Source organism: Eptatretus burgeri, chromosome 16 (assembly GCF_056783735.1).
Source record: "Eptatretus burgeri isolate ZD-2024b chromosome 16, Ebu_testis_v1, whole genome shotgun sequence".
Lineage (NCBI taxonomy): Eukaryota > Metazoa > Chordata > Myxini > Myxiniformes > Myxinidae > Eptatretus > Eptatretus burgeri.
The window spans coordinates 58,789,742-58,807,241 of NC_140976.1; the positions used below are offsets into that span (position 1 = coordinate 58,789,742).

The 17,500-nt window shown below is 43.9% G+C and overlaps 2 protein-coding genes across 10 annotated transcripts in view; one reads left to right on the forward strand and one right to left on the reverse strand.

The window, feature by feature from the left end:
• Positions 1–15,437, forward strand: part of LOC147011126 (rho guanine nucleotide exchange factor TIAM1-like) — a 158,561-nt gene extending 143,124 nt beyond the window's left edge. For 5 of the 6 annotated variants that reach the window (XM_085859913.1, XM_085859912.1, XM_085859915.1 and 2 more), the window contains one exon: positions 11,842–13,307. In XM_085859913.1, the coding sequence (XP_085716039.1) occupies positions 11,842–12,644 (803 nt within the window). In that variant the 3' untranslated portion in view covers positions 12,645–13,307. Of the gene's footprint in view, positions 1–11,841; positions 13,308–13,393 lie in introns of those variants that run through there. The other variant, XR_015052466.1, reaches the window with a different exon arrangement.
• Positions 15,438–15,567: 130 nt separating this feature from the next.
• LOC147011127 (uncharacterized) overlaps positions 15,568–17,500 on the reverse strand; it is a 90,027-nt gene continuing 88,094 nt past the window's right edge. For 3 of the 4 annotated variants that reach the window (XM_085859928.1, XM_085859926.1, XM_085859927.1), the window contains one exon: positions 15,570–17,425. In XM_085859928.1, the coding sequence (XP_085716054.1) occupies positions 15,932–17,386 (1,455 nt within the window). In that variant the 5' untranslated portion in view covers positions 17,387–17,425 and the 3' untranslated portion in view covers positions 15,570–15,931. Of the gene's footprint in view, positions 17,426–17,500 lie in introns of all 4 variants that reach the window. The other variant, XM_085859925.1, reaches the window with a different exon arrangement.

Genomic DNA, 17,500 nt, shown 5'->3' on the forward strand with positions numbered 1-17,500 from the left:
CTCCTGAAACAATTTGCCTTTGCCTCATGGAAAGCAAACCCAACTGAGGGCAATCTCAGTTCTTTCCACAAAGCTCGGAACAAGTGTGTATCTACCCTCAGGAGAGCCAGAAAACAACATCTTTCTCATCTCAAATCTGAACTCTCAAACCTCTCTCCCTCCTCAAAATCCTGGTGGCGTTTAATCAAATCTGTTTCTGGTGTATGTTCCCCCTCCATCCCCTCCCTTACCTCAAATGGCCGCACTGCTGATTCCACACGTGAAAAAGCTGAATGTCTAAACTCGGTGTTTGCAGCGAAATCTTGTGTCCTAAACACATCACTATCTCTACCCACTTTACCCAGTCGCACCCAACTGTCCCTGGACTCTGTATCCTTTTCTCCTGACAAGGTGGAGAGCTTGCTTTCAAACCTCGAGTCAGATTCTGCAACCGGTCCAGACGGCATCAGCCCACGTGTCCTCAAAGCCTGCTCTTCTGCTCTTGCTCAACCTCTCTCTGTTCTATTCACCCTCTCATTTGCCCAAGGTCATCTGCCATCTGCTTGGAAATCTGCTCACATCACTGCCCTGCATAAAAAAGGTGCAAAAACAGATCCCTGTAACTACAGACCAATCAGCCTTCTCCCAATCATCAGCAAGGTGATGGAATCCATCATCGCTTCAGACATGAAATCCTTCCTCTTCTCCAATGGCTTGATTTCCAATCATCAATTTGGTTTCAGACCAGGTCACTCTACCCTGGATATTCTGCTTCTGCTCTCCCATCAATGGATGGAGGTCCTCAATGCCAGACAGGAAATCCGAGCCGTATCCCTGGACATATCACGTGCTTTTGACACAGTCTGGCACCCTGCCCTTCTCACCAAACTCTCTTCCCATGGTATTCAAGGCCATCTCCACTCATGGCTCGCAGACTTCCTCTCCTGTCGCAGTCAACGTGTGGCCCTAAATGGAGTTCTTTCATCCCCTCTTTCTGTGCTGGCTGGAGTTCCTAAAGGTAGCGTTCTGGGCCCTGTTCTTTTTCTGGTTTTCATCAATGATCTCTCGGACTCTCTGGAAAATCCTCTATTTCTCTTTGCCGACGACTCCACCCTCTGCCGTACCATCTGTCATCCCTCAGACCGGCAAGCAGCAGCTTCTTCGCTCACTGCAGATCTGGATAAAATCACAAACTGGTCCAACACGTGGAACATGTCTTTCAATCCAGACAAATCTCACACTCTCACTATGTCTCTTCGAAAGGACCGTTTACAAAACCCCCCCATCCACTTTCTCAACAATCCTCTGGAAGAAGTCTTTTCTTTCAAGCTTCTAGGTCTCACTATCTGCCATGACCTTTCCTGGGAAAGTCACATTTCCAACCTCGCCTCAAAAGCCAGTCGCCGACTGGGAATCCTCCGTCGTGCAAAGTCCTTCCTCGGCCCTCTTGAGCTCCTGACCACTTACAAAGCTTTTGTCCGTAGCCTGATGGAGTACTGCTCTCCCCTCTGGGCTGGTGCTTCTGCCTCCCACCTTTCTCGGCTTCACGCTGTCGAAACCAGGGCATTTAAAATCACCGGCATCTCCCGCAATGAAGCTGAGTCTTTGGGCCTCTCACTCAATCACCGCAGGTTGGTCGGTGGTGTTTCTGTCTTCTACCGACTCCTCTCCAGCCTTGCCCCCCCTGCTCTCTCTGCGATTTGTCCCCACCACATTTCCACAGGGCGCTCAAGGTCCGCCAACAACCCCCTTCTGGTAAAACTCGCAAAATCACGAATCACTGCTCATGTTCACTCTTTCATTCCTCTTTTTTCCCGCCTTTGGAATAAACTTCCTCACTCTATTCTTTCCCATTCTTCTCTCCAGGCTTTCAAAACAGCTGTTCACCACCACCTCTTATCTTCCCCCATCCAAATCCTTGATCTTTTCTACCCCCGATAATCCACCCAAGCCCACTTCCTTCATTTCTCCTGCTTTCCTTCCTGAAAGTCGCCGAAATGTCCATCTTCTCTTCGCCATGTTCCCCGTCCCATCCCCATCCCTCTCCCTTCCACAGTTCACCTAATGTGTCTGTTCCCCAATGTTTTGTCCCTTCCACTCCCACCCCTCTTGTCTCATGCCTCCTTGCTGTGAGTTGTGTGTTAGCTCTCATACGAGCCTCGACCAAGGTATACAAAAAAAACAAACAAAAAAAAACACCATGACCATCCATGCCATCGGCATTTCCTACCTCTGAAAGCCTTTGCTTACTTTTTGCAGCGAGAAAGTTCACCCCTCTGAGTTTTGAATTCTGAGGTCGCAAACTCATCACTGAAGAAAACAGGGAAACACACAAACAGCCGCGATGATCAGGGAAGACACTTGGAGTGTGGATTGAACTTTTTATCCCCCGCCGTGTGGCGGAAGGGGGATATTGTTGTCACCCAGGGCGTCCAGCTGTCCGTCCGACCATCCGTCCGGGCGTCAACATTTATAGCTGTGAGTGCGATAACTCATAAACTGTTCGCCATATCGATTTGAAATTTGGGTCACACATGTACCACCTGAAAATGAAGAACCCCATTGATTTTGGCCATAGCCGGATCCAAGATGTCCGACTGGGGCGGCCATCTTGAAAAAAATGTTTTTTGTAATAAATGGAAAACCGCTTATCTGATTTAAATTATTTTTGGTTACGACGTTCCTCAACCCTGGGGAACTTTTTCGTTATGATCACCAAATGGTGTCTTGTTTCTTTCTTGATGGACCAAGGTTGTCAAGGTTACCAGCTTCACCCACTGCAAAATCTGCACACTGAATATTTACACTGAATTCACGTTTTTACCAATACACACTCATTTGAGGTGAGACGTCTACAAACCCGCCAGTGATGGGTACCCTGCTAGTGTGTGTGTGTGTGTGTGTGTGTGTGTGTGTGTGTGTGTGTGTGTGTGTGTGTGTGTGTGTGTGTGTGTGTGTGTATGTATGTATATATATATGTATATATGTATATATGTATATATGTATATGTATATATGTATATATGTATATGTATATATGTATATGTATATATATATATATATATATATATGTATATATATATATATATGTATATATATATATATATATATATATGTATATATATATATATATATGTATATATATATATATATGTATATATATATGTATATATATATATACGTGGTGTTGGCGCAGTGGTTAGAGCAGCGGCTTGGGATCCAAAAGGTCCTGAGTTCAAGCCCTGTTGAGCCACTGAATTAATACACCAGGGGGTTGACTCAGCCCGTCATCCTTCCGAGGTCGGCGAAATGAGTACCAGTATACTGGGCCGGTGTATACCCCGGTTAAAATAGGTGTACCATATCCCTGTGTCGTAAGAGGCGACCAGGGTTGCGTCAGGAAGGGCATCCGGCGTAAAACATGTGCCAAAATCACTATGCGGATCATACGGATGATCCGCTGTGGCGACCCCTAACGGGAGCAGCCGAAAGAAGAAGAAGAAGAAGAAGAAGAAGAAGAAGAAGAAGAAGAAGAAGAAGAAGAAGAAGAAGAAGAAGAAGAAGAAGAAGAAGAAGAAGAAGAAGAAGAAGATAAATATATATTGTCGCGGGGGTGGTCGGCCCAGGTAAACCCCCTGACCCAATTTGTTTTACCAGGTGGTTAACACCGACAGCCCACGGACGGCCGAGTGGTTTCTTATTAAGAGGAGGCGGACACGTTAATCCTCGGAGATTTTAACACGTGCTCGAAGGGCAATGGCCGATGGGTGGAGGAGCACGGGGAATGAAATGGATGCACAGATACAACCTCTTAAAAGGAATACATTTAATGAACATACACAAATATTTACAAAGGACGATAATTCAAATGGAAATGATAATAATATGAAATAAATAAATCTGACAGTCAAGGCCTCGCACACAGACTCAAACACAGACGAAGGGGGCACAAAATAAAAAGAAAAACCCTCCTTCCAAACTATTGCTTTACTTAGCTTGGCCCAGAGCTGACCTTTGTGGAACTGGAATCGAGGCGCTTCTCTCGGAGCGGGACGAACTCATGCCAGACAATCCGTGAGCGGCACTCCACATAAAGGCTCAAAGCTCCAGTGTAACGGCTTCGGGTGCTCCGCTCATCCTCATCAACCCGACCAGAAGCAAAAGGCCAGCGTCTTACTTCGCCGCACGAGCCAAACCGCTTCAACACGGATTCAACAGCCGTGTCGTCCTCTTTGGTGTGCGCTCAATCTCCGCTCTCGCCTCTCCAAACAATGCACCTTGTGCCTCCACTCTGATCACGGCTCTCCCAGAATGCCAAGCCAACTCCTTCCTCCTAAAAATGCGCAACCTTTCCTGTGTGCTCCCTTTCTTTCGCCTTTCAAAATGTGCCCCTGTAATCCTCTCAAAATGTGCAAGCTGCCTTTCATAATGTGCAAGCTCCTATCTGTGCACTCCAATTTTTCTCTTGAGATCCTCCTCCGGGAGTGGCCTGCTCGCACCAAACCCGGCAAGGCGGGGTTTCTCCTGCTCGGCTAGCTTCTGACGTCACGCCAATCAGCCGTTCCTCGGGGTGTGACTTCGTTTGATGTTAACCTTTGAAGGCGCTGCGTTCTGGCCTATTGTTGTGGTTTCAGGGACGCGTTCCCCACCTGTATTATCGATCTTGACGTATAAAAACAGAGGGAAAAATCAGAGGGCAATCACATACTGGGGAACTTATTCTTACTCTCTCGGCGAATTAACACCGCACCACCCCTCGTGTGGTGACACGTAACACAAAAACTCACAGATTCCCTACTTATTCACATTGAGATGCCTTGTGCACGTCCACGGACCAAGCATCTCTACACAATGCTAAATTCCCTATTAAATTCTTCCATCCACCCCACAACCATTACAATATATATATATATATATATATATATATATATATATATATATATATATATATATATATATAATCAGATGTTTGGTACTGCAGAGCTTTAATATGGATACAAACAAACACGACATAATAGTGACCGAAGCTTTTTGTGCTGCACTCCTCAGGGTAAAAATCGCAGAAAGTGAAGAAGGAAGTGAAGGCGCGTGGTTTATACGCAGGTCTCAATAAGGTAGACGCTGATTGGTTCAACCATAATGACGTCACGGTTAATCCGAGCACCCATTGGCTGGAGCAGAGTTCGTTGATGATTGACGTTTGCAACCACATCCTGGAGAGAGGGGGGATGGGTTTCCCCCTGATGTTTATTCTGGATGAGATCCTGCGCTTGAATCGCACACGGTCCGTGCTACGTCGTGTCCGACGCAATGCCTGGAACGAAGCACGTGGTTTCATGTCGCTGTGTGACACGATCCGGTTATGTAGATACATTGCAGCGATTGACCAACGTGCAGAGATGGCGGTGCAGAAGAAATGTGATCATACAATCGACTGGTTGAAGGTGAAACGATTCAGTTCCCTGATCAAAGACTCATCCCACCATGTCCTCAATAAATCGGACTATAAGCTGTCTGACACGGAAAGGTTCGAGTTGGCGCACGGTTTTTACTTCGGCATTCCCAACCAGAATATCAAGAGGGAAGACATTTTTGCCGAGTTTGAACTCCTGTATGTTCAACTATCAACACATCAGGCTGTGTCAAACGAAGCAGACCAGACGCTGAGGGTTAGACTATCGGACCTCGCGCATGCGTACTGTGGAATCCCGAATGGCGTCGCGGATTTTCACATGCAACGGGATGTTCTCTTGGCAATACTGTGGACTGGAGTATTGTCCTTCTGAAAGACACCACTCCTGCAGGGAACAAAATCTGCATCATGAGATGCGGATGATCACTCAGGACAGTAATGGAGCACACTGCATCAATTCTGCCTTGTAATTGAATGAGTGGACCAAGGCCATACCAGAAAAATACACCCCACACAATTATGTAACCACCAGAACATTTTACTGTTGGAACCAGGCACTCAGGGCTGTCGAGCTTCCTGGGCTGTCACCACATGTGCACACGTCCATTTGTTGAGAACATGGTGAAGGACGACTCATCAGACCATATCACTTTCCTCCAACACTCTGCAGTTCCGTGAAGTCTTGCACCGAACATTGCATTGAACGTGTAATGCATATGATGCCGCCTCGCTATCGTCTTGAATGACACGGGTTCCTGATGTTTGCGAAACCAGCACTAAGAGAAGATGTCTGCCACCAATCTAGGAAAATGATACTCAGACTATGACACCTCCAGCAGCCCTGCACCATTGGGATGAGACAACTGGAGTGCTGTTTTTTTCAGGAGGGTTTTAACACATTAATTATTTAGCAGATCAGGTGATCTTATTTCGATACACGTTCTTGAGTGGCTTCAAGAACCACTCCAAGCGAAAGACTGTTCTTCACTTTGAAAGGATCGTGATGGGCCAACAGTCCATTATAGAAAATGGACGATGCTGAATCTCCTGGCAAATCATCAGCATGCTGTGAAGGAATGATTTCTCATATTTGCGCCACTTGTAACAAAGTCAGTTCATTGTCATATTACAGGAACATTTGTTTGAGCGTCCATGACATGTGACCCAGTAAGTTACGTTTGGGAGGCTCGTTTGTCAAGTTATGTCACTGTGTTCGGAGGCGAGGGACCACGGATACCTTGATTGCCCATTGCAACATCTTCGATCATATTTTGCCACTTTGTAATGATGGTTTCAGATTGTTCAGATAGCCTTTGTTTTTGAAATACACAAGGATATTTAAATGACACATTAGTAAACCGCTGATGTTTCCTTGAAAGTGCACACCGTGAGTTCCCAAGGTTTTTGTTTCCACCAGGGGGCGACGTTTTTATACTATTCACGGAGCCTTTCTTCTTCTTCTTCTTCTTCTTCTTCTTCTTATTATTATTATTATTCTTCAACGGCGACTGTTATCCCACATTGTGGGGTCGGGTGTGGGGAAGCTTGGCCTGAGTCTTCACGAACCAGCTGGCAAGGCCTGACATTCAACTAGTTAGGGCAGGAATTTTGAATTTGGCCATGGTGCTGGCGATGGCTCGACTACTCTTTCTGACGGACATCATGGGATATTTAACGTCCACCAACGGATACTGGCAGATGGGATGCCCGTTTAACGTCCGTTTGAGGGACACGGCACACACATTGATGAATCACCCTGCCTGTGAAACACCAGGATGACAGTTTATAGCTGTGTCAGGAATCCAACCCTGGCTCGACAGCTTAGAGGTGGGTGTGCATACCTCTCGGCCATCCTCTGGCTAGGAATGGAGCCTTTCTTGTTTCCAAAACGTTCTTGCTTTACAAATGTTATGATATGGGTGCCACTGCAACTGCAGAGCATACTTCGCTGAGGGGCACAGTTGTGCAACCACAAGTTTGCGTTGAAACAGACATATTGTAATGCAGGGTTATTGTTACAAAATATACAAAAGGTGCAAGGTGGTTACAATGTGGTTATGAATGCCATGAGGTCATGAAGTGGAATTCGTAAAACTTTTATAGGGACTCGCAGGGTACCCGTCTCTGACAGGTTCATAGATGTCTTACGTCAATTTTTAAAATTTTTGAAGAGAGTATTGGTAGAAACGGGAATTCAATGTGTAGCGATGATGTGGAATGTGATACACGGTGCATGTTTACCTTGAAGACAATGGCATTGTGCTTAGAAAAAGAACTATCGGGATTAAAAATGTCATGCAGAGCACATTTCAGAGACAGATTTAGAGCATGATAGTTTCGAAATCCAAATAAACAATAGTCGCCATGGAAACACCAACATGAATAGTTTAAAATCATTGAATGTTGTGTGTAACAAATTGGGTTGATACATTTTCGAGTTGTGGCCTCATCGTTCTTTTTTTTTTGTTTTGTTTTGCATCGCATTGACTTTAAGCTTTGACTCATTGGGTCCAGATTCTATGCACGTATGCAGTACTGCGGGTGCACACGAAGCTGTGTCGGTTTCAATTTGATATCGTGAAAAAAAAATCTTGAGGTTTGGCAATAATAATAATATCACGAAAATATCCCAATTGATGAAAATGGGGTGAAATTGTTGTCATGGACACCATTTCCTCCTTGCCATGTGGGGCTTTTCTCTTTTGCCCCTTGGGACTATTTGTATACCACGTGGGACTTTTCGTGATGCTATCAACCAAGATGAGCAGAACCTGAAAAAAACAAAACCAAAAGGAGAAAATAGTTTCATTAATTCTCTTTTGCACACTCTTAAGGGTATAAAGGGTCTTTAAGGGTCATATGGTTATAAAGGGTCTTAGTGGCCTTTCCTTCCAGAAAGTCCCTGTATTGTCTATCCTGTTTACCCCGTGTACCCCACCCCATCCCTCCCCCTTCCACAGATCTCCTAATGTCTCTGCTCCCAACTGTTTTGTGCTTCCCTCTCCTGCTCCTCTTGTCTCCTGCTCCCTTTGTTGTACATTTTGTGTGTTAGCTCTTGTACGAGCCTCGAGAATGTGTCCAAAAAATGGGATTTTATGTGTCTGAAAGGGTCTTGGGGTTATTAGTGATCTCAAGAGTCTTTGGGGTGTAAAGGGTCTTAAGGAGATTGGAATGTTTAGGGTCTTCAAGGTCTTAGGGGTCTTCAAAGGTATGTTTTAACCCAAATTTGGGAGCAGAATGCTACCAGATTTGGGTTACAACATTAGGCCAGGGTAGGGATGTTAATTTGCGGAGGTCATACCGATCACGTGACCAGAAGTATGTCAAAATGGCCGACAGAGTCATTTTGGGGAAAATTATGTAAACTTCTTCAAAAATCTTCTTCTCCAGACCCATCAGTAAGAACGCGACCAAATTTGGGTGACAACATTAGGACAGGGGCCTGATGATAAATTGCGGAGACCATGCCAATCACATGACCCGGAAGTGTGTCAAAAGGTCGGTCGCATAAATTCCTTCAAAAATCTTCTTCTCCAGACCCATCAGTCAGAATGCTACCAAATTTGGGATACAACATTAGGCCGGAACCAGATAAGCTGCAGACCCAGTGGTCCTGTTTTTTTTTTTTTTCCAAGTTTTGGATTTAATCTGCCTCCTTATCATGTTCTTTTGGGTCTTCATCGATTCCTTTCCCAAAGTTTACAAAGCTATCCTTCTCGGGGGCACTTGTTACATCTTGCTTTTGATTTCTTAGTTTGTGGTTGAATCTTTTCAGGTTATTTTCAAACAACTGGTTTTGTTTTCTCTCATTGTTAACTTCGTTGTAGTTGTTTTTTTTTTAATTTATCTTCCTTGCTATCATTCCTATTTTGAGTTTGTTTTTGGAGCAACCATTACCGCTCGGTCTTTGTCGTTGGATATACATGTGTGTGTATATATATATATATATATATATATATATATATATATATATATATATATATATATATATATATATACCCACACACGTATATACTAGTGGGGTATGCTCGCACATTGTAAGCAATAACGAACCATGCTTCCCCATTGTCTCGGGTCACTCACCTGCGTTTGTTTTTTTTTCTTCATTTATTTATTTTCTTGTCTTTTTTTCATTTATTTATATTTTCTTTTACAGACACTTTCAGACAGTTCGGTGATTATTTTTCCCAATGTATCGGCTTTGATGTCCATCAGCACGTGGAATTTCAGCTTTCTGCATCACCCGGAAGGAACTGACCTTTAATATCAGTCAGTGAATCAGTTAATCAGCGATTCGAGTGAAATTGTGTGTGTGTGTGTGTGTGTGTGTGTGTGTGTGTGTGTGTGTGTGTGTGTGTGTGTGTGTGTGTGTGTGTGTGTGTGTGTGTGTGTGTGTGTGTGTGTATAAAGACTTGTGGTTGGGCGTATAATCAACAGATACCATGGTAAATTGTCCAGCCTTTATTTGAATAACAACATGTGTAAAGCAACATGCATCCGCTAACCTTTCTGAAGAGTGATGAAAATTATCATAACATCCCCCTTAACTACCCAGAGCTGGACAACCAATCAACGCACATAACACGTCACTTGCGCTTTCTGACTGTTAACAAATTTAACAGCTGTCAACACATTAACGGATCAAACAACACATTCAAATAAACCAATTAGATTAATTGGTAAACCAACACATTCAAATAAACCCATTTAGGTCGGGGCTCTGACCGGGCCACTCAAGGACATTTATCTTTTTGTTCCTCACCCACTCCAGTGTAGCTTTGGCTGTGTGCTTTGGGTCGTTGTCATGCTGAAAGGTGAACTTCCGTCCCAATTTCCGCTTTCTTGCAGTAGCCAGCAGGTTTTTATCTCGGATTTTTCTGTATTTTGCTCCATCCATTTTCCCTTCTATCCTGACAAGTGCCACAGTCCCTGCTGATGAGAGACATCCCCATACCATGATGCTGCCACCACCATGCTTCATTGTACGGATGGTGTTAGATGGGTGATGAGCTGTGCTCGGTTTCTATCAGACGTCACGCTTTGCAGTCAGGCCAAAGTGTTCAATTTCCATCTCATCAGACCACAGAATCTTTTTTCTCATGCTCTCATTCTTTCCCGTGTCTTTTTACAAACTCCAGGTGTGCTGTCATGTGCATTTTTCTCAAGAGTTGCTTCCATCTGGCCACTCTCTCATGAAGCCTAGATTTGTGAAGTGCTGCAGAGATTGTCGTCCTTCCGGCAGGTTCTCCCATCTCAGCCAAAGAACTCTGTAGTTCTGTCAGAGTGATCATTGGGTTCTTGGTCACCTCCCTGACCAAGGTGCTTCTTGCCCAGTTGCTCAGTTTAGGCTGTTTGACCGATTTGAGGAAGAGTCTGGGTAGTTTTGTATTCTTTCCATTTCCTAATGATGGAGCTCACTGTCTCTTGGGAACTTTCAACACTATAAATTTGTTTATGCCCTTCCCCAGATCTATGCTGCCTCACAATTCTATCTCAGAGTTCTATGGACAGTTCCTTGGACTTCATGGTAGAGTTTCTGCTCTGACATGCACCGTCAACTGTGGGACCTGATATAGAAATGTGTGTTTCTTCTTTAATTAGAAGGGCACTCCGTAGAGTGCATACCTTCACTAACAAATGCCTGATCCACGAGAACATATCGGGCCCAATACATTTTTGAAATATCATGCTTATATAGTACTATATCGTTTTTGGCCCGATCTCTCAATGGTGAAGAATCACTTAAAATCTTCTCGTAGTCGGATCGGGATCCAGATCTTCACGAAAATGTAATCAGTTTGTCCCTGTCATTTCCCAACCTGTCCACAAAATTTCATCCAGATCCGTTCATAACTTTTTGAGATAACCTGTACACAGACAAACAGACAGAAAGGGCTGAAAACATAACCTCCTTCACCTTCAATGGCGGAGGTAATCATGTCCATTCATTTGAAGTGGCCACAGGTGGACTCGAATCAAGTAGTAGTGAAATCTCAAGGATGATCAAAGGAATCGGATGCTCCTGAGCTCAATTTGGAGTGTCCATGGCAAAGGTTGCTGAATACTCATTGACGCAAGACATTTAAGCTTTTCTTTTTTCACTAACTTGTAAAACTTTCAAAGAATACAATTCCTCTTGTTATTATGGGGTATCTTGTGTCGATCAGTGACCAACGTCCTTTCTCTTCTCTTCCACAGATCTCAAACCCATATTCTCCCATATCTTCCATGTTTTTTTTCTTCATTTACCTATGCCCCCCCCCCAACCTCTTACCCACCTTCCCAATTGTCCCTTTATGAGGATTTAAAGTGAATTCATTTGTAAATTAATTTACAGCCTCATTAATCATTCAGCAGTCATTTGAAGGGTGTGTATTTTTCATGATTGAGGCTTAATCCAGAATTGGTCTAGCGTCTATGTCTAAAACAGGCCTTGTCTGTTTTCTCCAGGTCTGGAAGCATCCGAGGTGGCGCCAGCCGAAGCCAAAGAGCTGTCTTCACCTCTCAGTTCTGTGGATAGCGGCTGTGTCCTGGAACTTGCTCAGGAACAAGGGATTGGCAGAACCATGAGCAATAACGAGCACAGAGATGCAGTGGCAAAAGATGAAGCAAGTGTTGCACACTGCATGGAATTGTCACACCTGGCAGATGGGCCAAGGCACGGGAAGGACTTGGATAGACGGTTGTGGACTTGGAACCTCATGAGGATTAGCTTTGCCTGTGATGACATAGAGACTGATATCTTAAGCGATGAAGGAACACTCGAAAACAGGAACGAACAATGTGATGATGACAATGAGACGGATGAGAACAAAAGTGTGGAAGGAGAGAGACAGGTAATGGATGGAGAAGAAGAGGAAATATGTGGTGAAAGAGAAATGACACAAAATTCCACGGAGCAACTTCACCGTGCTCACATCTCAGATGACGTTACAGGAAATCAAGAGCAGCCGGTCAAAGTTTTCCAGGAGGACACGGAAGAAAACCAGGGCTCATTGAAGAACGAAGGAGATCATCACTGGAGTTCGCAAGGAATCACAGAAAACCATCCATCTGCTGCTAACGAAGATGACTGGGAGGTGTGGGAGCGAGCGGGATCACCAACCGAAGCACAGCTGTCCGAGATGAATGCTCTCGGGGGAGAGTTCAGTGACCTGAGTTTGTACTCGGTCACAAGTGAAGACGGATTTTATTTCCCCCCCTCTTCCCTGCCTCTTGCCATCTGCACCAACGCCATCGCCGGAGCTCAGTGAAAACGAGTACGCCGACAAGATGACGTTTCATCACATGACAAATGAGTCAAACCTCAAGAAACCCTGAAGTTAATATTGAATTTTCCTTGTGTGCCTTGACAGTTGAGCAGGCACTTAAAGAACTTTAACGTTATTTATATATTATTAAGCATCCTGTACATTAATGCATGTGCGATGTACATGTGATTGTTACATGTACATGACCTGTTCGGTTCTGCGGCTTGAATTCTTTGACAAAACCCGCACCTCTTCCTCCACATCAGTGACGGGTGTTTTATTTTTATTTGTTTGTTTTCAGAGCAGCTCCCGGCTGGATGCTACCCAACCATGCCAGGGGAGTCGTGGAGTATTGGCAGCAGATTTGGGGGACTGACGAAGGGAAACGGTGATTGTGAGCCCAACGAAGTGTGACTTGACTTGTAGAGTTGTAGCTTCACGAGTCCGAGCACGTAAGGCAAAAACCACTTGTCAGGATCCACCGAAAGACGGGCCAGGAATGGTCGAAGGGGGGCTGCTGCATGTTTGTAGAAAGAAAAGTTACTTTCTTATCACTAAGTACACACAAAAAAGTGGAACCACAAGGCCGGTCCACAACTGTGGTTGGTGTACGGCGAGTGCAATCGCGACTATGTACGTTGCTCTCGACTTATCTTCAGCATTGACTGTTGTATTTATTTAATTTTTTTACTCTTTTACAAACTCAGGGCAGTTTTCCTTAATGCCTCCCTCTTATTTCTTGAACTCTGTAGTTCATTTGTCACGATGGGGGATCTATCTCCCAGTAAGTGCCGGCGTACACCTGGCTGATCTTGGCAGGAAGCAGCCACAGTTTCTGGAGGTTGCTTGAAGTTTACGAGGCCTGGTGAGCTCACACAACACGACCCAAGGATGAAAAACATCTTTTACCATTGTGCCTACCCCTTTGAGCACAATGTTACAGGTTTTATTTGGCTGCGTGCCATCTTGGGAGGACCGTTTACCTTGCTACTGACCATATGTTTTAGATTTCATAAAGTTGTACAAAGTATTTTTTTATTTTTTTTTTCTAGCAAAAACAAACAAACAAACAAACAAACAAACAACAAAAATGATTGTTCACTTTCTACTGTTCTGTCGACCTTGACCCTCATGTGGAATGCCCTGGTTGTAATATGTATTTATACGTAAATATGTATTCAGATATTATTTACTTATTAGCCTTAACTTAACCTTTTTATAATGCTGTATGGACTTTCTGCTGCATGCGTTTGTTACACGAGCTAGCTTTCCAAACAACAAACCCAGAACCAGGCAGTTTGCTTGTAAATTAATTGACGCTGAACACGCAAAGTTTTGCCATAAATTATAAAATTGATTACCTGCGTGCACGGTATGCATTTAGTGCTTCACTAGTCTTTAATAAAATATCATGTATGCAACAAAACTGGCTCAGACTGACTGCACCAAGATTTTCGAAGACGAAACAATCATTTCGGATCCAAACTTGCTGGCGTAATAGTTAGAGCGTCCGTTTTGACTCTGGGAGGTCGGCGGTTCGAACCCTCACCGAGTCATATCAAGGAATTAAAAAAAAAAGAAAATGGGACATGCTACTTTCTTGATTTCTGTTTGTCATTTGAAAAGGAGAGAGCACGGCCAAATGGATAGTGGCAAACAAAGAAACAGTAATACAAGAAGGAGAAGCCAAACAATCATTAATGAAAGAAGCACAAGTCAATGAGAGTGAACTAGTTCGCATTTGTCCAGGAACCAAGCGGATGTTTCATTTGAAGTGCAAAAGCTCAAAACGAATGTATTGTCTTTAGTCACGTGTGATGTGCTGGAATAACAAAGTCAGAACTTTGTTGAGTGAATCATTGGGATTGACACGGTGGCAGTTTTTCATCCGACCACAAGAATCCTCCATCTTGCTCCAGTGGAACCTGATTAAAATATTTTATTTCAATATCTGGCAATTTTAAATGATTCTACTGAAATATTTACAACAAGGAGCTGATACTCTCGCCCCCCCCCCCCATCTTTTGGGTGGTATGAGGAATAGTTCTATGTAATGTGAAATCTAAATCTTGAACGTTTTTTGAAATATCAATGTACACAAGCCAAGTTACTGAGATTGTTGCCATGGCAACATAATTCACCCAATCTCAGCCATGATCGAATTAGGTTGAGATAATGTCGTGAGGTATAGATATCTGCAATATGAAAGCTAAATGTTCAACGGTTTTTGAAATATCGCGTGGAATATAATATATGTACGGATGACACAAAAGTACATGTACCGATGTTGGTCGCTCGGTCGGCCTGGGTTCATTTGAATGCTCCCCCCCCCACCCCGTGCCCACCGATGTTCTCCCACATTGTCAGAGGGGCAAAGGACAACGAGCATTATTAGTCCAGCAGCCATTTCTCATATGAGGCCAAATAAGGAAATTCGTTCAACACCCCCTACAGAAAAGGTTTGACTTGACAGGGTGGTAGCATAGACCCTCTCGAACACCTCCAGGTAGTATGTGGTTTCAAATTGTGGTATCATTAAAATTTGACAGGCCATTATACATACCAAGGGTACTTACCAAGAGGGTCACTGTGGGCTAGCAAAATTTAGGGGAGGGGTAACGTAAACGTGAATATCTTTGTCGAGACTCAACCAATTTTCAATATTGAGGTATCATTGGCTTCCCATTATAATTCTCTATCAGAGTATGTACAGTTATTTGAAAAGTCCCTTTGCCATGGCATCACCAAAGCTAAAATATCACACTAATTCAAACTTTCTGACATTTTTAATTGTGTTCTCATATGAAGGTGAACGGTGTTTCTCAATTACTACTGGTATGTCTACATTTTGGAAATCAAACGCTTAAGAAAGTATTGTTCTGCAGAAAATCATATACATACAGAGGCACGAATAAAGAAAACTGCAACTGTTATTTTTAGCGTTCATCTTTTACTAGTGTATAGCAACATGGAAATACATACATCAGAGCCGAGTATAATAGTTGTCTTTGGCAGCACAGAAGCTACTCATTCATCATAGTGGATGATAATAGTTATCATGGTCGACACTGGGAGCTGTGCATGACAACACGGAAGCACATTCGTCAGAGCGGTTTGTAATATTTGTGTCTGGCAACAAGGAATCACATTTGCCATGGAAGCATGAAGATGTCATCCGTTGTAACTTTTAGTCAGCGTCTTCTTCACCACTGGATTCAAAGATTGTTCTTGGATTTTCACAAGTTTCTTCGGCCATACATGCACATGCTTCTGTGCGTGGCATGAGATGTTTAATGGCAATACCGTACCAAAGATGTCACTCTTGGTTGGATCTCCTGTGCAAGGCTTGTGTCGGTTGCCTCAACATCATCGTAGGAGTCACAGTGGCCCATTCTGCTCAGCATGGTAATGAGCTGTTTTGACCTCGTCATATGGCGAACTGCAATTCCCAGGGCCACATGCTTGGGCATGTTAGTTCTAGCATGAGTCGCACAGTGTACAACATCCTGAGCAAGCATCAAAACACGTCTTTCATCTGATGAGTTGCTACATTCTGGTGCTGAAAACTCATCTTCATCTTCCTTTTCTGGTTTGGCAATAACCCAGCGTAGTAGCCAGTAAAGACTGTCTGGTATCACAGATTTGGATTTTATCAGGGTTAGATCCATGATATTAGGTGGTCGGACCGATATGCCTTGGCATTCATTGATCTCCGACTTGATGAGTTTCGCAGTGCGGTACAGCAGACTCACCCTGTCGCAATCATCCATCGCTGTTGTGGGCGGTTTTCTTGGTACACCCGTGGCTGTTGCGGTGTTACAATGATAGGCAGAGTTGATGACATCTTGAAGGGATATGGAGCTTGAGTACAAAAGATCATATGGCTTATGGAAGACAATGTCATCTCCAAAGTGTTTCTTTAGTCGAAGTTTGAGTCGCTGAGTCGTGTAGCTGTCGACTGCCACTCCCTGTCCGCGCAGAAAATGATTGTATCTGTCCAGAATAATTGTCATATCAAAGGCCTTCCCACCATTCAGGTCAGCAGAGATATCTTCAGCCAATTGCTTGAATGCCGTATCGTAACAAGTTTCTTGTCTCCCTTCATGGAAGCCAGTATGCTGTAGATTAGCTTTGATGATGTATGAGGCATGGCAAACTCTGTGGTATCTAGCTTCTGCTGCCACTAGATCGTTACTGACTGCACCAGTAGTCCGTAACATGTCCTCATCGCCCTTTGCGGTCGCTGCTTGCACAATAGTTTCACAGGCTTGGAAAGTTCTGACCATGGTCATCTCCTTTACCCTTCTGTGTGTTTTCTTCTTGCAGAAGAGGCACATAGTCCAGTCAGTGGACGTTGATTGGGACCTGGATACCCTGGAGGTCTCCGTCAAACTTGTTTCAGATAGTGTGCCAATCTTAGATTCTTCTGCTGGTGTCGGTGAGAATGCAGATCTTCTCCTCTGCATGTAACGCAGGTTTTCTTTGCTTGTCCATTTTTCATAGCAATTTGAGTGCCATTTAACATCCACGGTTGCCAAACTGTCAAAATCTGATTTTAAACGTTCGTATACTTCATTTTGTCGGAGTTCAAGTGCTGCAACAAGCGTCTGTATGGAGGTATCTCGGGCTTTCCTCAGTGTCTCGTTTGAGTCCATCTGACAAATTATGCACTTGTGAAAATTAGTCAACTTCTGTCTCTTTACAGGTGAAAGTTGCACTACTGCCTGACTCTCTGAACTGGCCATTGCTTCAGTTGGCTCGTTGGATTCTTTCAGATGTTCAATCTGGAATGACACAGAAAGTCAACTATGTTAGCCCACAGCCTCTTTTACCATCATTATTAACATGTCATGTCCTTT